At 55.3% G+C, this 25,256-nt stretch overlaps 1 protein-coding gene across 5 annotated transcripts; it reads right to left on the reverse strand.

Moving 5' to 3' along the window:
* Positions 1 to 1,953: 1,953 nt before the first annotated feature.
* On the reverse strand, positions 1,954 to 22,351 carry SIGLEC1 (sialic acid binding Ig like lectin 1). Of its 5 annotated transcripts, none has more exons than XM_024559539.4 (22): positions 22,166 to 22,351; positions 17,780 to 17,855; positions 17,161 to 17,520; positions 16,597 to 16,893; positions 15,181 to 15,447; positions 14,631 to 14,885; positions 13,354 to 13,653; positions 12,434 to 12,691; positions 11,404 to 11,739; positions 10,884 to 11,141; positions 10,389 to 10,691; positions 8,800 to 9,060; positions 8,329 to 8,640; positions 7,308 to 7,559; positions 6,718 to 6,987; positions 6,382 to 6,633; positions 5,762 to 6,064; positions 4,933 to 5,193; positions 3,840 to 4,142; positions 3,476 to 3,581; positions 3,023 to 3,095; positions 1,954 to 2,402 (listed from the first exon to the last, which is right to left on the reverse strand). In XM_024559539.4, exons 2-22 carry the CDS (start codon positions 17,826 to 17,828, stop codon positions 2,295 to 2,297), a joined length of 5,184 nt encoding a protein of 1,727 aa, XP_024415307.2. In that variant the 5' UTR covers positions 17,829 to 17,855; positions 22,166 to 22,351; the 3' UTR covers positions 1,954 to 2,294. The 5 variants fall into 5 exon arrangements, with proteins under 5 accessions (XP_024415307.2, XP_045050552.2, XP_045050553.2 ...); XM_045194617.3 differs by having other exon boundaries at positions 17,780 to 17,890; XM_045194618.3 differs by having other exon boundaries at positions 17,780 to 17,890; positions 22,141 to 22,351.
* Between the last annotated feature and the right edge of the window lie 2,905 nt (positions 22,352 to 25,256).

The raw sequence follows: 25,256 nt of genomic DNA on the forward strand, positions 1-25,256 counted from the left end.
ACACCACACCAGCTGTCGTCTCTGTGTTTGGTTTCAGAACCTGTGTGGGTGGTGGCAAGACAACGGGCTTTGGCATGATTTATGACTCCTTGGATTATGAAAAGAAAAGGGAACCCAAACATAGACTCGCAAGACAGGGCCTGTATGAGAAGTAGAGACCTCAAGGAAACAGAGGCAGGAACACCAGAGCGGAGTGAAGAGAGTCAGGGGGACCTCGAAGCCAGTGTTGGTGCTGGGAAAGGTGAGCTGGAGACTGGTCAACAGAAGGAGTGAAGATGCTTCAGTGACTTTATCTGTGGGGATCGGGCAGATTTTTCATGAGAGGATTTATAAACTAAGAACTTCTTTGTGCAAAATAAAAGTCTCGAGGAGCCTCAGACCACTGGGGGTGGACAAAATGAACCCCTCTGAGAGCTCTCCTATCCCAGCTGGACCTACACTCCCTTGGAGATACGCAGAAGCAGATAAAGACTTTCAAGTCAAAGGGTCCCAGATCTCCCAGTAGCCACGCTTCTGCAGCCACCTGTGGTACTCCCCTCAGGGTCTTTTCCCCAGACAGTCCAAAGACGTTGGCTGCATTTGGCTTGCTCTCTCCCAGTCCCACCACTGGATTTAGTCCACCCTTTCCCCGCTTCCATGAGACAACAATATAGAAAAACCACGGCTTACTTACTAAGTGCCCACCTACTGTGTGCCCAATACAGTGCTGGTTATGTTGGTAGAGCAGGTGAGCGGCCCCCTGTCTCAAGGGGCAGGAAGGGGCACAAATCACTTGAGCACAAGGCCGTTTGTGGTAAATGCACGTCATTTGCATGCACTGGACACGTCGGCGGGTAGTCTCCCAGAATAAACCCCACTCACATTTGAATCCTCTGTGTTCCAGTCCAGCAGTTCGTGGTGCAGGAAAAAGACTCACTTCAGTTATGTCACAAGGTGGACATTTATTGAGAGGAAGTGCCAGACGGGCTCGCAGGAAGGGGCTGGCCATCAGGCACCAAAGGGAATGGAACCTTGGGCCAGGAAGGGTCCCAGCCATTGCTACATGGAGCTCACCAGGCCTCCAGTTTCTTCCCAGACTGTTAGCTCCATGCTAATGTCCTACTACTCCCCAAGTTTCTCAACCCAAATCCCAGAGCAGGGGGCTCTCTGCTCCTCCCATCATCTGTCACCAGGCTACCAGGAGAGTCACTAGCCTACCCAAGAACTGGCTCCCCTCAGGCACTGACTTCCTGGGAACACATTAGTCCTTCTTGGTGACCCTCATTCATCTTAACAGCCCCTGGGCATGGGCTTCCAGGGAGGAGACATGAACTCATTGGATCGTGGAGAGAAATGTACCTGGAGCAAAAAGAAGGATGCTGATGACTTGTTGCCTACTCCTCACACTCCCTGAGTGGAGGTGGGGATGGAGGTGCTTCTTCCAGGGGCCAGGTCTGGCACAAGGCGTCTGCTCGGGCGACCCCACTACTGGGCATGCCATCTCCCTAGGGACCACCAGACCTTCTCGATTTCCTCAGTCTTAATGTCTGAGAGGAAATATCCCCTCCAGGAAGCCCATGATCAGGGCATGCCCTTTAGCAGATCAGCACAAAGACAGAATGTGCCCTGCTGGCAGCATTCTCATCAATGTCAAAGTCTAGGGATGAGACCATAGTTGGGAGTCCTTTGGAAATAGGATAAAACTACATTTCCCAGAATTCCTCATGGCTTTGGAGTGACCATATGGTTAAACTCTAGCCAATGGGAAGTGAGTGTATATGAAATGTGCAAATTCCTGTTGTGTCCACCCTGGGAATGGGTGTACATTTAACTTCCACTCTTCTTGTTGGAGGGAATGTGAATGCAGTGGGGTCATTGTAAACCTCACAATCAAGATGATATAAAAGAATCCAGAGCACCAGCAATTTAAACCACCACAACATACCCAGACTAGTATGGGACAGAATAATAAAATTTTCTCATGTTGAAGTTACTGTATTTGGTAGTTTGTTACAGCAGCCTAACTTGAATTCTAGTTTGTACAGAGGACCTTGGCCGGCCTGTGAGGGTATAGAAAGCTCCTCTTGTAATCCTTCCAAATAGTCCAGAATGGGTTTGGAAGAGAAAGATGTGCAGAGGCAGTGGGAGATAGATGGAGAGATGAGATCCAGAGATAAGTGAAGGAGAAGTGGACAACATGATCAACTCATTCCTCTTCAGCATCCCCCGAGGTCCACACCCTCCTGGGTAGATTGGGGTTCACCCCCTCCTCTCACTACCTATTTTTCTTGAGGGGCAAGAAGTTTGGAACCAGGTCATAGTAAGTCAGATGTCTCAGCACTGTTTTCACAGAGGCAGGCAGGATCCAACGCAGCCCTGTTTACGAAGCCCAAGCCATCACCAATTCCAGTGGCCTCCTCCTCCTGCGGGTAGGCAATGCCACAGGTCAGCCCAGGGGTGGAACACAGGGTGAAGTCCCAAATGTGGCTGCATCAGGATCAATGAGCTTCCCATGGAGAAAAAACCCTGGTCATTGGAGGACTCTGGGAGATGTCATCACCTGATCCCTAACTCTGGAGGGCAGTCCCCCAGGCCCCCAAGCCTTGGGTAGCATCTCAAGGGGATTGGTGAGCGTGGGCATGGCTGGGAGCCCTGGCACACCAAATGGATTATCTGCAGAAGGGGACACACCACGAAGGAGGGGAAACAGTTTTCCACTCTTGCCCAAGTGATGAGAAGAAAGGCCCCAAAACACAGAAGGGGGTCCTGTCTTCCAAGATGTGCCCGAGGTGTTGCTGCTAAGTTCAGAATGTCTGCCGTAGTCATCCAGCCAGCTGAGCAGCAGACACCTGGCTTCCCTCTACCCCAATCAGATTATGGTTCCAACCATCTTCTGAAGGGGCCCTGGATCTCTGTGGTCTCTCCCCGATCTCTCCCCAGCCCAGACACCAGCCTATCAATGAGAGCAGTCTCTAGGGGCCAGCCCTGCACTGTGGGGTAGTCAGGCATTATGTCTGTGTGTGCCCACATGGTGGATAGATACCTGCATGCTGTCCTTCTGAGAAGCCAACTCCACCGAATTCTCACCCATGCTCAGCTTATGAAAACACCTCCTTCTGCAAGGGCAGGGGTGGACTTAGTGGGCCTGCCCTCTCGCTGCCTGCCCCAGTTCCCCTCGCCTGCCCACATGCTTGTCCCCAGACTGCTCATTGCACCAAGCAGTGGGGAGCACTGTAGTGAGCAGGGTACCTTACCTTTCTTCCTCCCCAGCCCTTTCTTCAGCACAGATGGGGGGAGATAAGGAAAGACAAAAACTACAGCAAGATGGATTTACAGATAATTGTAGAAAGGATTCCCAAATTTGGAATATGGGCAGGGAGGGGGATGGGCTAGGAAGTATGGAGCCTGTGAATTTGGTAGGAGGGACATGGGGGGATATTGGGGGAAATCAGAGAAGGATGAGGTAGCCCCATTCGTCCTCCAGCTCTGGACCCACCTCCAGATGTAGCAGGCCCCCAGGCCCAACAGGAGGAAGAGAAGGCCAGCCAGCAGCAGCCCCAGGACCCAGACTAGCTGCTGGAACAGATGCAGGCGCTGCAGGGCTGGAACACAGGGGATAGTTCAGGGGGCAGCTATGGCTCCAGGCCTCCAGTGCTCCTTCCCAAGTGACTTCCCCAAGATGAAACCCTCTCTAACATTCACTTTATCTCAGGAGCTTGCCCATGAAAAGGAGCTTCAAGCAACCAGTCTAGACTAGACAGAGAAGCTGAGGCAACCCAGGAAAGACCTCAGAAGAAAGCCTTTGGACCTGCGAGCTGGGCCTTGTGCAGAGTGTCCTGGGAGATGGAGCCCTCCCTCACCTCTGGTTCCAAGGTAGGTGGAGGCGGTGGCAGAGCCCAGGGCATTGGAGGCAGAGCACACGTATTCACCCTGGTCCCTGGGCCTCAGCTCCTCAATGTTCACCCTCAAGGCATTGGGGGTGGCTGAGACGTGGATGTGCGACTCAACTGGAGCACCTGAGGGCTGGCTGGAGGCTACCACCCGACCACCAAGATGGAGGGTCAGGATGGCTAGGGGCTCGCTGTCCACTCGGCAGTCCAGGATGCCCTGGGTGCCACCCTCAGGCTGCACAAAGACCGTCATGGTGGGTGTCTTGGGAGGGTCTGTGGGAAGACAAGAAATGTGGTAATTGTAGAAAACAATGACAAATTCCTCTCCTTCCTGTACCCATGCAAGGTAGCTGCTTCTCCCATTAAGAGCCTATTTCTTCACTCCATGAATCTGTGACTTCCTTTGACCACTAGAAGGCAGAAGTGATATTGTGTGACTTCAAAGCTAGATCTAAGAGTCCTCACAGCTTCTGCTCTCCTTGGAATACAACAGCGTGGGAAGCCCAAGCCAGCCTGTTGGACACATGTGGCCTAGCCAACAGCCAGCCTCAACCACCAGTCACAAGGGTGAAGCCATCCTAGACCATGTAACCACAGTTCAGCCACTAGACAACTACAGCCACGTGAGGTGAGACCAGCAGAAGAACTGCCCAGCTGAGCCCAGCCCAAATGTTTGACCCACAGAATTGTGAGGAAATAAAATGGTTGGTGTTTTAAGCACTACGTTTTGGTGTGACTTGCTATGCAGCAATAGCTGACTGAAACAGCATGAGGCCCTGGTGAAAAATGGAATAGAGGACCAAGGCTGATGAGGCCCTACTGTGCACCAGGCACTCTGCGTGCTTTATCTCCTATATGTCTCACAATGTGGGGGAACTGGTGTTTGCAGGTGAGGAAACCAAGGCACAGATGCACAAGATCACACAAGTCAATGGGAGTCCTTCAACCCAGGACTCCATATCTGTGAAGTCCTTGCTCTTTGCAGGCAAAAGAGGAAGAAGATCTGAGGTGGGCATGTGAGATGTGGGGAGACTGGGGGGCGGGGGACATGTGTTATACTCACAGAGCACACGGAGCATGACGGGAGCAGAGGTGGTAGTCCCAGTGGGGAGCTCGGCCTGGCAGTGGTACACTCCAGCTTGGGCACGGGCCACGTGGGAGAAGGAAAGGGTGGGCACAGGCTCTGCATATAGTTGCCGACCATTCCAGAACCAAGTGAAGGTCGAGTTGACTGTGAGCGTGGGGCCACCAGGAAGGTGACAACTCAGGTTGAGCGCTGCACCCTCAGGCATATCCAGGCCCGGCTCAGCCACCACACGCACATCTGTAGGCCAAGGACCAGGAGGTGGTTGGGGATCTGCAGGCCTGCGGGAGCCAGAGCCTCTGGGTGGGATCTGAGGGGCCTCTGTGCATTATGATCTGACTTGGAATCTGGGTCCCTGAAGGTGGGACTCAGTCTTCCTTCATGAGACTTGAGATCTCTGAGGACAGGACTGTCTTTCATCCTCCCACTGGGACCTCCAGGGCTGGGCTGTTCCTCCCTTTCTCATCACACCAGAGTTCTCATGGATGAGGCTATGTCCCACCCTCAGGTTGGACTCCCCAAGGGTGAGGCTGCACCTCCTCTCTCAGACTGGGCTGTGAGGGTAGGGCTATGTCTCCCCTGCACCCAAGCTCCTGTTGGGCATTGCTACACCTCCACCCTTGCAGGGAGATCCCCAAGGGCAAGGTTGTTTCTCCCCCTCAGACTGGGCAACACCCTCCAGTGGCAGCTATTTCTCTTCCAACAGATCAGGGCTGTCTCCACCCCTTTGGGCCAGCCAACCCCCTCCACACAGACTCCACAACCCCAGAGCACGTGAGTCCCTTCTCCTCCCCCATCACCCACTCACTTTCCGCCTGTAGCTGCCCAGTTGTGCTGACCGAGCCCAGCAAGTTGTGGGCCGTGCAGACGAAGGTGTTCTTATCCCCTGAGGGCCCGTCTTGCACCTTTAGCCGCAGGATGTTGCGGGCCACCTGGATGTTGCCTGTCCCTGATGCCAAGCCATGGACCTCGTGGCTGGTGGCCAGTACCTTCCCGCCGTGAGACAGGGCCAGCTCAGCAGGTGGCTCACTGTCCACAGTGCATTGCACCACAGTCTTGGGGCTGGCCCTTGAGTCCCAGAAGAAGGACAAAACAGCGTCCCGAGGAGCATCTGAGGGTGCGGCAGGGAACAGTTGGAGTCCCTCCTCAGAAATTCCATACTGTCCATCGTCCACCCTCATGGCATTGGCGAGGCTGAAGCCTCGGGACAAATTGTCACTTCCTAGAAGTGCTGCCTTCTCAGGAGTCCTGTGGGCAGGTTCCTTCACGCAGGGCTCGCAGGGACCTCGGGCCTCTGTCCTCATCACCTGTGTCCTTCTTTCCCCAAGTGCCCATTCCCTGTGCCCTGCAATCCTGTGCCCACCCCTACCGGGACCTGAAAGCGCCCTCCACCGCCCTGGGTACCCCGACCCGAGGACCCCAGCTCACAGAGGACTTGCAAGGCTGCAGGTCGGGAACTGCGTGTGCCCTGGGCATCTTGAACTTGGCAGGAATAGGCACCGGCATGAGCTCGCATAGCCACCCGGAATGAGAGGGAAGCGGCTGGCCCTTCCTGCAGCCAATGGCCATTGTGATACCAGGTATAGAGGGTGGGTGGGATGGCAGCAGGGTCCTCACAGGTCACTGTGATGGAGGTCCCCTCAGGCACAGTGGCTGACGGAGCCAGGGTCACCTGCACACCTGTCCCAAGGAGGTGAGGGTCAGCAGGGCCTAGTCAGATACCACAGCTGATCCCACCCCTCGTGGGATTGAGCCCTGCCTTACCCTCTAGCCGCAACTCCAGGGACATGTTGGCCTGGCCCAGAGGACTGCGGGCCAAGCAGCTATAGAGACCCTCATCGCTGGGCCTGGGCTCCCTCAGCTCCAGGCGCAGCATATTGGGCACAGAGGCTTCGGTCGAGGAGGCCAGGAGACGACCGGCGTGGCTGAGGGCCAGCTGGGCGGGGGGGTTGCTGTCCACAGTGCACTGTACCAGGGCCAGCCTCCCACCACGACTCTCCAGGAGGTAGGTCAGGCGCAGGCTGCGGGGTGCATCTGTGGGAACACGAAAGGCATAGACGGAGTTCAGAGACCGCAGCCGTGAGGAGGCCAGTGTGCAGGTGCCGTTCAAAACAGGAGGGCCCTGGCTTCCCTCCCCAAGGGCCTCCACTTGCTGAATCTGGGGCACTGCTGTTGTGCCCAGACAGGACCTATCCCCACAGCTCCCCAACTCTAATGCTCCCTGCGAAGTGCCCCATCGGCCAGCTGAGCTCTGGAACTTTCCAGGTTGGGCACCGGTGGGCGTCAGCCATCCCCGGACCCCTGTAGGCTGCTGTCGTTCCTTCCAGCTCCACCCTGCCACCAACCGCACTCACAGAGGACATCCAGGATGACAGGCCTGGAGAGGCGGGGTGCCTGGCCAGGGGCCACCACACCACAGTGGTAAGGGGCAGCGTCTGAGACTGTGACGTTGGGCAGCTGGAGGGAGTGGGCACCCGGGCGCGCCTGCCCATCCTGGTACCATGTGTAGGTGAGCTGGGCCGGCTGGGCGGTCCACACAAGGCAGGTGAGGTTCACCAGTTGCCCCTCCTGCACCGTGGCCTTTGGCCACACATGCACACTCACAGCTGGGGAGAGAAGGAGGGCATGGGGACACCAGTGAGGGTCGTGAGGCTGTGTAGAACAGGCCACCAGTCTCCATGAGGGACGGGAGCCCCTCAGCCTCTGGGAGGCACAGGTGGCCCATCTGTGTTCAGAGGTGGAGCTCAGAGGTGGAGCTCGGTAAACGACCATCATCTCTCAGGTGGTCCCAAGCAGAGTTCTGCAGAGCCCTTCCTGCCCCCGGGGGGTGGGGCACATGAGAGAATACAGGCCTCTCTGGCCCTGCTGTAGTTTCTCCTTGAGTACCACTTTTCTGATTAGTGTTATCCACTGGGCATCCATGTAAAATTCTGGTTTTTCACAAAGGCTCTTCCACGAGCTGTGGCCAGTGTGGCTCAGTTGGTTGGAGCATCGACCCGTGCACAGAAAGTTTGCTGGTTTGTTCCCGTTCACGGCACATGCCTAGGTTGTGGGGTTCAGTCCCTGGTTGGGGTGCGTGCGGGAGGCAACCAACCGATGTTTCTCTCTCACCTCAATGCTTCTCTCCCTCTATTTCTCCCTCCCTCCCCCTCTCTCTAAAAGCAATGAAAAAATGTCCTCAAGTGAGGATTTTTTTAAAAAGGCTCTTTTATGAAACCCAACTTGGGAGACTGCTGCCCTTAAGAAGGCTGGGCAGCATGGAGACTATCCTTATGTTCAGCCATCTTGCCTGTGCCCTAGGCTTCCAGAACCCTCTCTGACCTTCTCTTCTCTTAAGGGAGCCACCCACACACATACTCACAAGCCCGCACTGACCCTGGGCATCAAAATTGGCTGAGGCCGAGGTCTGGCCTAGGGTGTTGGTGGCCTCGCAGGTGTAGACTCCCTCATCCTCCAGCATCGCATTGTGGATCTCCAGGCGCAGCGTGTTGGGGGCCACGGCCACCTTCAGCCGGGGAGAGCTGCCTGCCAGTTCCCCCACACCTTGGAGGGTGGAGGCCACAAGGCGGTCCCCATGGAGCAGTCGTAGCTGGGCCAAAGGGTCGCTACTCACACGGCACAGGAGATGGCCCAGTCGCCCAGGGCCAGTGTCCATCAGGGTGTTGAGTGTGGCCTCGCGTGGGGCATCTACACAAAGTGGGCAGTGCTCAGGGCCTGGCCAGGTGGTCCCTCATCTAAGACTCTCTCGTGGAGGCAGGGCCGCAGAGCAGGGGCTCAGCATCCCCTCCCCCTGCCACACCCTTGGCTCCTTCACACCCCGAGAACACACTGGATGAAAGTGCTTACAGGACACGTGGAGGCTGACGGGGGCAGCCAGGCTCGTGGTAGCTGAACCCGGGGCCTGGGCCTGGCAGTGGTAGGCCCCGGCTTGGCTCAGAGTTATGGCTGCAAAGCGGAGCGTGGCTGAGGCTGACTCCTGGAGGGGCTGGCCATCTCGGTACCAGCGGTATGTGGTCCCTTCCAGGGCCTCTGTGGGCACCCTGCAGCTCAGGACCACGGCCTGGCCCTCCTGGAGCTCGGGTGACGGTGACACCTGCACCCAGGCTCCTGTGGGAGAAACCAAGAGCAAGTGGGGACCCTCTGCCATATCCTCCCACAGTCTGGAACTGGGTGTCTGTCCACGCCAAGACTGCATGGCCTCTCAGTTGTGTGTCCCCAAGCCACAGCTCCCCAGCCAGACCACTGCCGACCTCATCCCCGTGCCTCAGTCTCGTGCTCCCAACGAGCTGGCCTGGGTCTGCCCTGGCGTTGACCACCCGCCACCTTGAGTTACGGCTTTGCTGCCGATCACATCTCGCCCACCAGAGGGTGAACCTCTCGAGGGCCCGACCGACTTAGAGTGTCTGCAGCCCAGCGCCAGGCACAGCGCCTGCACGTGTTGGCTCTTGACCCTGCAAAGACTAAAACAGGAGGAATTTAGGTCATGCTAAGGGCCATGGTGCTGATTGTGAGCTGAACTCAGCATGAGACCAGGGCTCGGAAGGGGAAGCTAGCAGCTGTGTGGCCTTTTCTCTCCGGCCCAGCCCTGCACCCAGGCCCCAGGTCATGAGATCCCAGGAACGGGGGCCTGGGCAAAGGGCAGTCCCTAGTGCCCCCTGGGTCTGAGGCAGGGTGAGACCAAGGGGCGGGGAGTGAGATGGAGGAACAGCTGGAGTGATGACTGAGAACGCAGGCTGTGCCTGGGAACAGATCCAAATTAGTCCCACTCTCGCAGGGCCACCTGCCGGCCCTGTGATCACGAGCAGGCTCCTAACACGCTGGCCCTCGATTTCTCTGCGTGTGAAATGAGTATTATGAATAAGACAAGATGTACAGAACCAAAGCCCGAGGGAAATGTTCAAAAATTGAAGTTTGTCATTGCGAGAGAAAAGAGTGTGTGTTTTTCTTTGGCCTTTGCAGCATTATGGGTATTAACTTTCCTTTTTCCTGGCTTATTTTCATAGGGAGGGTTTTTTTTAAAAGAATATGTGAATATATTCTTATGTATATGTTTATGTGTGTGCATAACACATTTGTATACATGTAATACACACAGGTATGCATAATACACACATTAGGTTTTGTGTGAGATACTTATTATCTAACAAAACTATATTATTACAGAAGAAGTTATCCATCAGAAATTACTCCAACTAAGCAAACTGCTTTGTGCAATTGCCACTGCCTCCTAGTGTCTGCTACAGTTATTACAGCTGAAAATATCTAGCTGGAAACAAAGGGAGGCCTCCTGCGGGCTGGCTGGAAACTGTCCAGAAACCATGGCTGAAAAAGACCTCACATTTCTGCACGAAACCCACATAACCCAGCCCAAAACATGACCAGAGTGACCCCCAGGGCATCCGGGTCTACCCCATCCTCAGAGGACTGACACTCACCTCGGACCTGGAAGAAGAGGGAAGTATTGGCTGACCCGAGGACGTTTGTAGCCTCACAGCGATAGCTGCCAGAGTCCCCAACACCCAGGTCTCCGATCTCTAGCTGTAGGGAGTTAGCCATGGCCTTGGCCTGGAAGCGGCCATGTGATGGGAGCTGGGGCCCCAGGCTGGTGGCCAGGAGGTGCTCCCCATGGAACAGGGTCAGCTGGGCCAGCGGGCTGCTATCCACAGTGCAGACGAACACAGCCCTATAGCCCTGGCCCACGTCCAGGAGAGCTGATAGCTTCGGAGGGTCTGGGGGATCTGCAGGGACAGGGAGAAGCTCAGGCCACCCGAGGTCCCGCTCACCAGCTGCCACATTGTGTCCCATCCCCGCTCTGAACACACAGTCCAGGCCCACGCTTCCCCATGCCCAAACCCAACCCCAGCCTGGTTCCTCCCGGACCTCCTCCCCATCCTTCCTAGTGCCCAATGCTGCCCTGGCCCATCACCCACAGAGCACACTGAGGACGACGGGGGCGGAGAGCTGGGCACCAGGCTCGGAGAGGATGCGGCAGGCGTAGAGAGCGGCATCTGTTCTGGCCACAGGCAGCAGCATCAGGGTCTCCAGGGGGCCCTGGGTCCACAGTGCCCCGTTCCGGAACCAGGAGAAGTTGGCAGGACCACCATCAGCTTCCCGGCTCACATTGCAAGTCAGGTTGGCTCCGGTGCCCTCTGGCAGCGTGTGTGACGGCGTGATGACCAGGACAGTGGCTGGAGAGCAGGCAGCACAGGCCCTCAGTTTGACTGCTTCCCCCCGACCTTAGGGGCCGGTGGCCCCACCTCCCAGCCTGGAGGGGGCAGGAAGGAGACCCTCTGGACTGCCCACCGGACAGGGCAGGAAGGCAAACTCCCACTGCTGGACAAAGCAGTTCCACTGGACGGTCCCTGCCTGGAGCCACAGGTCACAGAGGTCACCCATTGGTCCTGAGTACTGGCCCCCGACCCTGCGCCACCATTCCCTGCACCAACTCACCCTGGGCATTGAAGGTCACCGAGGAGGAGGCGTTGCCCAGGGCGTTGCTGGCCTCGCATAGGTACACGCCCTCGTCCTCCAGCACCGGGTCAGGTATCTCCACACGCAGCAGGTTAGGGGCTCTGTTGACCTTTCTGCGCCCGGAACAGCCCCCACAGCTGCTGCAGCCACCCCCTGACGGCAGGGAAAAGGCTACTACATGGTCCCCGTGGAGCAACCGCAGCTGGGCTGGGGGGTCACTGTCCACCCGGCACTCGAGGAAGCCTCGGCGGCCAGCCCCAACTTCTGCAGCATCGGCGTCCAGCCGGGCGGTGAGCTTGGGCTGGCGTGGGGCATCTGGGGAGGAAGAGCATGGGCTCTCAACCACAGCCTCTGCCAGGGCCTCGCAAGTCCACTCCAGTCTGCCTAGGAACCCACGACACAGTGGAGAAAGGCGTGTGCCTGGAGCTGCCAAAGGACCTGTGCACTGGGCTAGGACAACCGAACCAGGGTGGGAGGAATGCAGCCCCTGCGCCTCGTGCTAAGCAGTGCCCTAGTGCTGTACTGAGTCTATTCCAGGGGGAGCGCCATTTTCTAGCTTGGACAAAGGCAAGTGTGGGCTAGCGTCACTTGCCGAACCCCCACGTGCTCCTGAGCAGGATGCCCTCATAGCTCTCTTTCTGCACCCCAACCCTCCCCCAAGGTCCTCCCTGCCTCTTATCTCTGATCAGCAAGCTGGCTCTATCAGGATAATAGATAATGCCTGAAATGCCCTCTTTCTAGAGGCTTGGCCATGGTGCCCGTGGTGGGTTTGAGGCTGGGGCAGAGGGCCCTAAAATGTCTGGGCTTGGAGGATGGGGACATGGAGAGGTAGAAAAATCCTCAGCCTTGTTCTCCAAATTTCAGCCCTGGCCTGTGGCTGCCCTCTTGATCTAGACCCTGGGAAGTTCAGGGTCAGGAGGACTTAGAGGAGTGAGGGATGGCTAGTGGACCCCAGTGGACCGATCAATACCCCCTAAGACAAGCAGGGGCCAGTGGGGGTGCTGCTCACAGAGCACAGTGAGGACGGCAGGCAAGGACGGCCCGCTGGCGCTGTGACCATCCTGCGCCCGACAGTGGTAGGAACCAGCGTCAGTGCTGGAGGCCGCAGGGAGCAGGAGGCTGCTGCTGGTTCCCTCGAGAAGCAGCGCTCCATTCAAGTACCAGGAGAAGCGGATGTCAGGTGTCTGGCTCAGGCCGCTCCTGCAGCTCAGCGTCACCGCCTGCCCTTCCACCACTTCTGCTGCTGGGCTGATGAGAAGGCGGGCTGCTAGCAGAAGAGGGAGACAGAGAGCCTCAGCTCCCCTGCACATCTGCAGCTCTGGGCCACCCACTACAGGAAGCCCTCCAGCATTCTGCTTTTCCCGCACAATTGTAGGGTAGGTCTGGGCTTCACGCCATCGGCTCTGTGAATCTCTTGACAATCAGGAGGGTTTGCCCTTGAATGACCATTCTGATCTACTGATAGTAACTGGCTGCAGCATGGTTGAGGATTCTGAGCTGGAGCCCACCCTTATGTCAAAAGCCTGGCTTGATCAATTAGCTATGGATTCAGAATAAGAGAAGGATACCTTCTGTACCAAGAACTGGAAGACCCTACTCTATTGTACCTACTGCATCTGACTCCTACCTAGCACAGAACCCGCCCTAAACGTTTGGTAAACAAGGAACAAATGAATGCAAATGAAGGACCCACGAGTTCAGAGTCAGAATGTATACAAAAGCAGTAATACAATCTGCCACGTTTTCCTTTTTGCCTTGACTTCCCTGAACCTCCCATGTTGAGAACACTGTATAGCCTAGGTCCTTGGTGTGATTTTTATTAGCTAGCTAGTGCAGCCCCTCAGCTGAGCTCTCTGGTCTCCTAGGAGGAAGAGGCCAGAGCAGGCCTCTGCTTCCAGCTCCCTCCACCAGCCCCTGTGGCCATCTCACCATTGGCACGGAAGTCCAGGGTGGAGGACACATTCCCATAGGAGTTGGTGGCTGTGCACGTGTATTCCCCGCTGTCAGCTTGCTCCAGATCTCGGATCTCCAGGCGCAGGAAGTTGGGGGCAGAAGAGACTCTGAAGCGTGGGCTGTGGTCATCCTTGCCGGAGGTGGAGGCCAGGACAAGTCCCCCGTGTGACAGCACCAGGGTGGCCACGGGCTCACTGACCACGGAGCAGTGGAGGATGCCCACCAGCCCTCCCTGTGTCTCCAGGAAGGCAGATAGGTCGGGGGCGAGGGGCGGGTCTGTGTGGAGAAGGGCCTGTCACCCTCAGACAGGGGCACTCCCTGGATCCCCCTATATAGTCTATAACCGCTGCACCCCCTTTGTCCCATAATGCCTTGGGAGATGGAGGATGACCCCAGCAGCTCCTGAGTGCCTGCTGAATACACTTTTGTCCCTGGGCTGGGTAAATCACTTCAGTCAATCCTTGGGGCAGCCACGCAGGTGGGGATCAAGGACCCTACTTTAAAGATGGAGAAATTGTCCCTGGCTGGTGTGACTCAGTGGATTGAGTGCCAGCTTGTGAACCAAAAGGTTGCAGGTTTGATTCCCAGTCAGGGCACATGCCTGGGTTGTGGGCCAGGTTCCCCCGTTTGGGGGCACATGAGAGGCAACCAGTTGATGTATCTCTCACACATTGATCTTTCTCTCCCTTTTTCTCCCTCGCTCCCCCTCTCTCTAAGAAGTAAATAAATAAAATCTTTTAAAAAAAGAAAAGAAAATACATGCTGAGGAGCTAAGGGGTAAAGGGCATCATGCCTACAGATTTAGGAATATAAATGGGTGGATGGGTGGATGGGTGGATGGATAGGTGATGGGTAACATATATGTGTATGTATACCAATAGAGCGCACGGGTACACATGCATGTATAGAGTGCATATGTGTTCACAGAGAGAAAAATGTGTGTACATGCATATTCATGTACATATATATACACACAGAATATATACATAAAAGAGGGAAAGCATATGTACCTAAATGTTATCAGATGGGGAATCTAGGTTAAAGGTACAAAACAATTCTTTGTACTGTTTTTGGAAGTTTGAACTTATTTCAAAATAAATTTTTTTTAATCAGGGGAAACTGAGGCCCAAGGAGGTCAAAGCCTTGCCAGGCTTTCAGAGCTCAAGGCCACCAGGCCCCAGAGCCCTAAGCCTCCTGCAGCGGCTCTGCCCTTTGGCCCAGCTCCAGCGGTGCCCACCCCACCACGCACTTACGGATGACCACCACGCTGACGGGCTTGGAGCGCTCTCTGCTCTGGGCGTTCTGCACCTCGCAGACGTAGAAGCCAGTGTCGGCCCTGGTGGCCGAGTGCAGCTGGAGTGTATGGCTGTGGGCATCCTCCAGCAGGGCATGGTTCTTGTACCAGCTGTAGTGCAGGTCCCTCGGTGCTTCTTTAGGCACGTTGCAGGCCAGCGTCACAGTCTGGTTCTCCTGGATGGGGCCTGCTGGGCTCACGTGGACCTCAGCCACTGTGGGGGCAGCATCGGGCACACTGGGGGTACCCAGCCAACTTCCAGGCCCAATTTCTCAGAGTCCCAGCCACTCAGCCTAATCGCTGCACAGTCTGCATCATGCCCCTTCTGCAGCGGAGCCTACTGCATCTCTGTCCTGTTCGCTGGGGTCCTCCTGACATCCCACCCTGCCAGGGAGGTTTGTCATCTGCCTGAGGCAGGACTGGGAATCCACATCCGCATCCCCTCGGCCTCTGTGGCCTGGACCCTTTCCCCGCCCTCTGGTCAACACCCAGGTTCACCCCGGACTCACTGAAGACGTGTAGGCTCATGGGGGGTGAGGCCGAGGAGCCCACGTCATTCTCAGCTTGGCAGGTGTAGACTCCAGCATCGTCCCAGGCTGCCTGGGACAACTGCAGCACGTGGCTCTGGGCTTTGAGGCGTGTCCCATCCTTGACCCACTGCACAGAGCTGACCGAGGGGTAGCTGCTGTTCACCTGACAGGTGAGTGTGACCAGATCGCCTGGACGAATGTTCCCCTCTGAGGGGTTGAGGAGGATCTCCACACCTTTTGGGGCATCTGCAGGGCACGATGGAGTATTGGGTATCAGGTAAGGGGCCCCGGGGGGTACGGGGAGCACTACTCCTCTCTCAACACTGTGCCCTAAGGAAGCCCACCCGGATAAATCGTCAGTCCCACCAGCTCCCTGTCCAGGGCTGCACTGCCCCCCACCTCATGTTCCTCACCCCTTCCTTCACCCACAAGAGGCTGATAACACCATGCCCAGCCTGGTGCCCAGCCCACCCCGCCCTCCAGGGTTTTCTGCGTCATGACACTGCCCACTGCCCTCTGTTCGATTTGGGGCCGTGGGTCCCACCACACTGCTCGCTTTGGTGGCCCGTGGTCACTGTCGGTAAGGGACCAAGCACTTGATGGAAGGCGCCAAAGACAGAGTTAAACTCTCTCTGAGAATGGTTAACCCACGTGTAAGAAGGATGCCGATAACACAAACTGCATTTCCTTACATCTTGTTTCCAAGCTTCTCGCTATGGAAATACACTAACGAAAGCTCACATTTTCAACTGTTTAATCTACATAGATATGAAAATGGTAGAAGGTAGTAGTTTTGACTGCTTAGTGTGTGCGGGGCACTGCTCCGGTTTCCATAACAGTGCCATGAGGTAGGACCCAGGTTTATTGTTACCTCCCCTACAAAGACCAGAAAACGGAGGCTCCAAGAGGCAAGTAACCTGCCCAAAGCTTGCTCATCTAGTGGACGGTGAAGTCAGCCATCTGATGCCTGTGAACAGTGGTTGTTCTAGAAGAGGCTGCCTTGTTTTGCTGTGATGGGAAGATGCTCAGTGAGGTGGAGACCCCGGCTCTGCCCCACAGCCTCTCTGCCATGTCTCAGTGATACTCTGACCACCGTGTGTGAGCTCAGCCTTAGAAGGGGTCGACCACCCCCACCCCAGCATCCTCCAGAGCTGGGCTAAACCTCAGGGTCCTTGCTGCCTGACCCCTAAGTCTCTGGCCTCAGTGACAAGAGGTAAAAGGGAGCCATTAAACAGGGCTCCTTGTGCTTGGCAGTCTCTCTCCACCTGCCCCACCCAGGAGGTCAGAGTGCACCCAGCTTTGCTCCCTTTCTGTGGGCTGGAGAAGGAACTGGTCTGCACTGAGAAACTGCACATGTGTGCTTGGCAACAAGGGTGTGGCCCTCAGCACACTCACGCTGCACTTGGAGGTGAATCTCGCCCTTTGTCTTGTATTGGGCCACCGAGAGCTGGCAGCTGATGGTCCGGCCGTGGTCCTGCCAGGACAGGGCCATGTGGAGGATTTCCTGGTGTCTGATGCCCGTGGGCTCCAGCTTCTGGAGGTGGAAGGTGCTGGAGCGAGCAGGGTCCTGGCCCTCCCACTGCAGGCTGACAGGCTCTTGCGGGCACACGTAAGGAGTGGAGCAGTTGAAATCCATATCTACACCCTCTCGAAGCTCTAGCGGTGAGGCGATGGCGGGCATACCGGGCCTCTCTGAGGACAAAGACAGGAGGCTCAGGACCCCCCTTCACCACACTTGAGACCTCCTGCCCTGCAATCCCCAGCCGAGGGGCTTCAAAGAGAAGGAGAGATTGCTTTCTACCCCTGCCCCCACGTCGGGTAAACACATGGAGAACGCAAGGCTGGGGCCAGGCCGGGGCTGGGGCCGGGCTTAGGACAGGGTTGGGGCTGTGAGTCAGTGGGGCCAGAAGCAGCTTAGGAGTCCCTTCCAGGCAGTAGCCAGGCCACCCTCTTCCTCACCTGCCACAGTCACTGCCGTGCCTCTGACATCTAACCAGCGGTTGACATCACTGATCTCGAAGCGGAAGTTGTAAGAGCCCGAGTCCTGGGGGCTCAGGTCCTTGAGCAGCAGGTTGCACACCTTGTGCTCTGTGTTCCCCAGAAACTGGGCACGGCCACGGAAGCGTTCTTCCACCAGCTGGGGGTTCTGCGAGTGGTGAACCACCTGCCGGTTTCCCGAGTAGTCAAAGTACCAGATGGTCGTGATGCTGTGGAGCACCTCCACATTGGCAGGGAAACTGAAGACACAGGGGATGACGAGGCAGGACCCCTTCACGCCCTGCACGGACTCAGGACTGGAGACACCCCATAAGGCCAGGACTGAGGGAGGGGCAGACAGACAGGAGAGTGATGCAGGCCTGACATTCCACAGAGTCCTATGATATGCCCTACAGACGGTGCCCCCAGTGGGCCCCCAAACCCTGCCCTGCCCCCAGCACTACAGCCCCTCCGGGTGCCCCAGGGAAAATCACTGCTCCCTGCCGCAGCCTCCGGTTTCTGCCCTTCAGCCTCAGCAGCCACCTGTGACCAGTCTGCTGGGCCAGCAAGGGCTGGGCTCCTGAAGGCCAGCGAAGCTTACCTGTGGAGAAGGACGAGGCCAGGTGGAGAAGCTGAAGCAGGCAGCCCATAGCAGGTTCTCACACCGGTTCTGATGCCTAAGAGGGTGGTGAGGGTACCTCAGCCTCAGAGCCTGCCGAGAGAATGTCCGGCCGTGTGTCCTTGTGCGCTATGCTGGCCAGCCCAGGGAAAGGGCAGGGCTGCCAAGAACCCCTGGAGCAGCCGCCAGCTGGGAGCCAGGAGCCCACGTTCACGGCTTGGACTTCACCCAGGAATGCCCTCCCTTGGTGGAATGCATCAGAAAGCCCTTTATGTGTCCCTAAGCCCCACCCCAAGTTCTGCTTTCCCAGACCCTCAAGAAACTTACCCCGGAGCAGATGAACAGCTGTTTCTCCCTTTCCCTCCACTTCCCTGTCCCTCCTGCCACCCAAGCCAACAGGAACTGGAACCCCGAGAGGCCCGGTGATTTACTCCAAGGCAATGAGCAAGAATGATGGTTTCTTTCTTGAGCCTTACCTCCCTACCTCTAGCCTTACAAGCTATATGCCATGTGGAGCTTGACTGAGCATTTACCAAAGTGCTGTCTTTAAAGCACTCCCTCACTCAGAAACCTTCTGTGGCTCCCCATTGCCCATGAGATGTAGGCCCAATACATCCCTGAAAGGTTCTCATTTCTTATCCCCACTCTGCTCCCATTCCCTGCTCCCCCCACACCCTCCCCAGGGACAATCCCAGCTGCCCACAAGCTCTTCAGTTGACCAGCTGCTTCCCCTCCACCAACAATCTTTGCTTGTTGAAACTTTATTCAGCCTTCAAGGTGCAACTTGAAAGTGGCTTCTAGCTGAAACTTCCCCTTGGGGTTCTAATACCCACCCAGCATCATCTCTGTGCTTGCCTTGTCCTTGGCATCTTGTGGGCACCTGGAACTGGGGACATGTGCCCTGCAGCACAGGAGAGCCTCAGAGGTGTGGTCCTTGGGGACTTAGAGTTGGTGACGGGGGCCATTCTAGGTGCAGCACTGGGCACAAGGGCCCTGCACAACACATACCCCTACAAGCATGAGTTAATTGCCTACAGTCTACCATGCATAAGAAGGAAAGGGGCCCTCCGCCACGGAGTGCCCCTGGTGAGGACAAGGGGTGCCACAGGCGTGAATCCGAAGGGGAGAGAGGACAGAAACCCGTGTGACTAAAGCTATAAATCCGCTAGAAGAAGACATGGATGGAAATCTTCATGACCTAGGATCAGGGCAGGATCTCTTCAGCATGGCACAGAAGGTACAAGCAACAGAAGAAAAATACATGAATTGAACTTGATCAAAATTAAAAACGTTTGTGAATCAAAGAACATTATCAAGAGAGTAAAAACAAAACCTCACAGAAAGGGAGAAAATATTTGCCAGCCACAGGATCGGTATCGTACCTGAGGGATTAATGTCTGGAGGATACAAAGAACGCCTACAGCTCAGCCCCAACGGACTCCAAACAACCCAAATTCAAATGGGCGGAGGCCTTGAATAGACATTTCTCCAAAGGTGGTATAAAATGGTCAAGAAGCCCATGAAAAGATACTCGACATCACTCGTCATAAGGGAAATGCAAACCCAAACCATGAGCTGCCCCTTCACACACATTCGAATGGCTTAACAAACAAAACCAAAAAATGACAAATGTTGGAGAGGACATGGAGAAATTAGGGAGCTTAGTGCATGCGCTGCTGGTGGGGATGTAAAGTGGCGCAGCTCCTGCGGACAACTGTTTGGTGGCTCTTCCGAAAGTCAGACATATTCCTAGCTGGGTGCCTCTGTTGGTTGGAATGTAATCCTGTGCAGGTTCGACCCCCGTTCAGGGCACAAACCTAGGCTGCAGGTTCGATCCCCTGTCAGGGCACATACGGGAGGCAACCGATCGATGTTTCTCTCTCATATCGATGTTTCTCTCTCCATCTCTCTCTCTCTCTCTCTCTCCCCCCCTTCCTCTCTCTCTAAAATCAATTAACATATCCTCTGGTGAGGATTTAAAAAATTGTTAAAACAGTCCATTTCACCACACTCACATACAAAAACCCATGTTGCCAACTTTGCAGTCCTCCCTAGTCCTAAATGCTGACTCCACAGAGGGAGGGGAAGGGCCTGGGGAGGCTGGAAGTAGGGACAGGAAACTCATGACCACTCCCGGCCCCCAGCCCATCAGCCCAGCTGATTCTGGCGGCTACCAGGGGCCACACCTGGGGAGGGCTGAGCAGAGACACCCGGGGCCTGCATGGAGGTGGAACTGCCTGTCAGGATGACAAAACAGAACTTAGCCAAGCGTGAAAGGAAGAGGGATGGCTTGCGTGAGCAGCATATCAAAGCAAAGGCGAGGGAAGGCCCAGAAGAGCACTGCCCCCCAGTAGGGGACCCAGCTCCCTGTCTTGGCTGCTCCAGCAGACAGGTCTGGTCATTTTCGGATGCCCAGTGGCTTGTCCCCAGTTCTCTGGGCAATCCTAGGCCTGCTCTACCCTCATCCTCCACACCTGACTTTGGCCGTAGGAAAGGCGCATGCTGGCCCAGGCTGTGTCCCCTGACATGGATGCTGGCCTGAAAGGTAGCGTACTGTGCACGGTCGGGGGCAGATACAGCCCTGGAGCCTACAGCCACACTGGGTATCAGGGTCAGATCCTCTACATCTGGGACATCAGCAAGACAACAGGCACGTGTCTTGCCAATATCCCCAGCTCCCCCTGTTATTCCCATGCTGGGCAATGCTGAACCTAATGGTGGAATTTTAGACATACTGATCCCAGAATGGAACAGGGATTTTTGGAATGTGTGAGAGGACCCTTTCTAGAACTACCCCAAATTACATCACGCAGGTGTCACAACACTTAACCCGTCCTCAATACTCGAGGGGTTGGTTCCATCAGAGTCCAGCTTAACAGCTCAGACTGTTCCACCCTAAAGACCAGCCTCGACCCAGGGAACTGTCCAAGAAAAAGAAAGGGCAAGAAGGATGACCCTTGTCTCTGTTTGAAAGTCTGGTATTGAAGGCTTAGGCTAAGTGGTGTCCCAGTGTGCACCAGTGCCCCCTGGTGGTAGAGAGGCAATTGTGGGTCCTGGGGAAGGGGGTGGGCATGCTGGGGGACAGCGAACAGCACAGGGTTCTAAGGCAGTTTTCTGCACGCTGTTCCTCCTGAGAAGAGGAGACAAACCCAGCCTGGGGAAGGGGAGCTTTCCAGGGCATCCAGACCAAGGTTTTGATTCTCCAAGCCCTTTGGGTGTCTGCCAGTACCCCAGCAGCCCTAAAACAACCTGCCCCTTGGGCAAGGACTGTTTGGGAGAGCATCGTTCCCCAGACCTCAGGAAGTTCCTGAGGTTCATCCTTGCATCCTCAAGTCTGGGGCTCTGAAGACAGTTCTACCCCCCACTTCTACCTAGAAATGGTACAGGTTGCATCATGGCTAGGATGGGGTGGCCTGGCCCTTGGCGGGCTACCATGTTTGTTGCCAGCGCAACAGCAAGTCAGTAGGTAAAGTCTGTGTGAGACCAAGCGTCCCAGGACAGCTGGGGAGGGTGGACTGGGACTCTGAGACCCTGACCTCTGATCCCACAGGCCAAGCCCAGCCTGGGGGAGAAAGGTCAGAACAGCTTCACTGTAGGCGAGGAGGAGGGATTCGGTTTCTGTTTCCCAACGCAGGGCTTCTCCCCAACTTCCCTCTCAGGCTGGAGAAGGAGGGAACTGGGGTGACACAGCCAGCTGGAGTGCTCTGCCCGCTGTGAGAAAATCAGGGCACAGCTGGCAATTCCAGAAGTGCATTGTAATAGCAGAAAGCCCCCAAAATTTCATTCTGGAAGTCCTATAATCCATAAACGAGGTCCAGGGCTTTGTAGTTGGTGGCAGGAATGTCCCATTGTATTCTGGCCATACATGCCCTCAGCCCGAGCACCGTTCCCTGAGCTTTGCTGATCGGTGCTGGGGTCCTGCGCTCTGACGAGTGGCGAGGTGGGGGACTATGCAAGACGAAGGTCGGGCTGGGGCTGGGCCGGGGTGAAGGCCAAGGTTAGGCTGCGATTACATGGAGGTGAGAATGTTGGGGTTGGGGTGAGGTAAAGGCCAAGGCTGTGGCTACATGGAGATGATGATGATTAGTAAAAGGTCGGTGATGAGACAAGACTGAGGGTGAGGTAAGGTTGGAACAGGGACCACGGCTGGACAGGAGGGCGGTTAGGATTGGGTCTGGGAGTAGGATGTGGGATGGGGGAGATTTGGAGCGGTGAAGGGGTTTAGGATATGAGTGCAGCTTTGATTAGTGTCTTGGGCTTGGGTTGATTTGGCGTCCAGCTCCCACACCCAGATGCCCCACCAGTCAACCTCAGCCCAGCCCCACTCCCAACCCTCCACTTGCCTTGCAGGGCCAGGAATGGGCATACCTGCTCCACAGGGAAGTGACTGCAAGGCTGGTGAACTGCAGGTGAGCAGAACAGGAAGGAAGTCCAGGAGCTCGTGGTGCTGCTGGCTCTCCAGGGCTCTGTCACCCTGGAGAGAGGAGATCCAACCTCAGGGGCTGCTTCTGCTTTTCCCCAAACCTCAGCCCTACTGCGAGCCCAGAGGCTGGTCAGGGAGGCAGCTGCAGGCCTTATGCAATACCAACACAGGAAAGACCTCACTGGCAGGGGAAGGTCCCCGGCAAGGCCAGGCTCTGAGGGGACTTGAGCAAGCAAAAGTGGGATCTGGGGTCACGCTGGAGCCTCATCTCAGGCAAAGTGTGAAGTGGAAGTTTCTACTGACCCCTCTCTTTAGGGCCACTTGGACTTTTTAGGGAGTCTGAGAATGGAACGCAGCTTTCTGCACACTGTTCCTCCTAAGAGGAGACAAACCCAGCCTGGGGGAGGGGAGCTTTCCAGGGCATCCAGACCAAGGTTTTGATTCTCCAAACTGTTTGGGTGCCTCCCAGTACCCCAATGTCACCTGGATACTTTGAGAGAACCCTACACCCCAAGGAGCAGGCCTTACTAGGGAACACAGGGGCTCTGACATCTATAACACCCCTCAGACTGGATCTCTCTGATTCCTCTTCCCTTCCCCACTGTCCTACATCCCCACACCCCTGACACATGATTTCAACAAGCCCCCCACCCCTACTGAGGCAGAAAAGGAAAGACCTCAGCATAGCTGAGTGACTGTTATAATACTGGAGCCCATTTTATTGAGGGTCTACTGTGTGCCAAGCACTTGACATATGAGACAGATGTTAATTGCTCCAAATAATCCTGAATACAAGGGATAACACATTTCTCTGTTTTGCAACTCAAACTTACTTCAGCTCAGCCCCTGCCTATCAGTAGTGGTGGGGAGCCCAACCTCGGCAGATCAGCCCCTCTCTGTCCTGTGGGCAAACCACAGGTGCAGACCAAAAAGGGCGGGCAACCCTGAATCAGATCGACCCAGGAGCCCAGGCCACAGTGACCCAAACAGATGTCTCCTGACATTCTATCCCGAAACTCTCAGGCCCCAGAGAACTTAGGCCTCTATCACTGTGGCCTCTTTGCAGCCCCTGTATCACTCCTAACCTTGGGCCATTTCTTCTTTGGAGCCAAACAGAATGGATTCATTCCATTGCTTCCTCCACCAACCCCAACATAAAGCTTGTTAGTCCAGAGACCCACCAGCTCTAGGCCTGGGCAGCGTGTTGGCCCCAGTCCTTTCGTCTGCTGTGGACTACATGTATCTATCCCACGGCTTCACAGGGGGCAAAGCGCAGTCATTACCCACTGATTTGGTCTTGGCCAAAACTTGTGTGGCCAGTGGATGTGCGTGGGACACAAACAAAGGCTTGAAATGTACTTGCATAGTTGGCCTTGCCCTCTTGCATGTTTGCCATCGCCACTCAAAAGACATACTCCAGCTGACCCGCTGGCCCCAAGAGGAGGGCAGACATGGGGAACAGGCCTGAACCAACCCCACAGCCTGAAACAAAGCCCCGTGAGCCCAACGAAAGTCAGCCGGCCCTGCGCCCGCCCGCGCACACGGGTTAACTGTTGGATGCCGCTGAGAATTCTGTGTTGCTTGTTGGCTGCAGTAGCAAACTACACAAGACCCTGCGCAGTCTTCCTTGGGATAAAGAGAACTAAGACTCGTCTACTTTGCCTAGTCAGGGAACATTACCTTTTGGTGTTTCTTCGAGCTTACAGCTCCAAAATTAATTTAAAAATAAAAATTCTTAGGCTATTTTTTCAATCAGTCACACCGCTACACATACTTTTAACTTTCACAAACCCTCGGTAGGGTGGGTGCTGTTATTCTCACTCCAGATGTGGGAAATAAGACATGGGGACATAGGAGGTTTACCCAAGGCATAATGTCTTGGCTGCAAAAAGATAAATAAGACCTCACCAAAGAGATCTACATATGGCAAAGAAGCACATGAAAAGAAGCTCCACACCATGTGTCATTACGGAAATGCAAATTTAACTAATCACGAAATACCACTGCACACCCATTTGAATGGCCAAAACCCAGAGCACTCACACCCCCAAATGCTGGGGAGGATGCGGAGCAACAGCAATTCTCCTTTACTGCCGGTGGGAATGCGGAATGGTGCGGCCACTCTGGAAGACAGCTGGGCAGTTTCTTCCAAAATGAGTCATACTCTCACCACACAGCCCAGCAATCGTGCTGCTTGGTATTTATCCAGCCAAGTTGAAAAGTTATGTTTACGCAGAAACCTGTACGTGGATGTTTACAGTAATTTTATTCATAATTGCCAAAACTCAGAAGCAACAACTGTTCATTTATCCATTCACCTACTTGTCCTTCAGTAGGTGAATGGATAAATCAACGGTCATATACACCAAACGATGGAATATTATTCAGGGAAGTTAGCTACATATCAAGCCATGAAAAGCCATAACAGAACTTTAAATGCATACGACTGAGTGAAAGAAGGCAGTCTGGAGAGGCTGCACGCCGCATGATTCCAACGATGTGACGCGCTGGGAAAGGAAACCGTGGAGACACCGAAAACACCAGTGGTTGCCAGGGGCTGGGGAGGGAGGGATGAATGAATGGGGGAGCATGAGGACTTTTTAGGGCAGTGAAAATACTCTGTATGATACTCTAATGAGGGATTCACGTCATCCCACATCTGTCCAAATCCATAAAATATGCAAAACCACGTGAACTGTACCATAAGCTATGGACTTTGGGCGACTATGCTGTGTCAGTATAGGTTCGTCACTTGTAACAATCTTGTGGGAGATGTGGATAACTGAGGGGTGTGGGGCCTGCGCCTGTGTGGGGGAAGAGGGCATACGGGAAGTTTCCGTACCTCCCCCTCATGTTGCTGTGAACCTAAAACTTCTCTTTTAAAAAAAGAAAAGAAAGGACAGAGGTCATTCCACTCACTCCATTCTCCCAATAATTTTGGCCATAAATGGGAGGCGCTCTAACTTGGACTTCTTCCATTACATGAAACTAATGCCCTTGACTCTTTAGACAACGGACATTTTCAACCTTGAGACA

The sequence above is a fragment of the Desmodus rotundus genome, chromosome 6 (genome assembly GCF_022682495.2).
Source record: "Desmodus rotundus isolate HL8 chromosome 6, HLdesRot8A.1, whole genome shotgun sequence".
Taxonomy (NCBI): domain Eukaryota; kingdom Metazoa; phylum Chordata; class Mammalia; order Chiroptera; family Phyllostomidae; genus Desmodus; species Desmodus rotundus.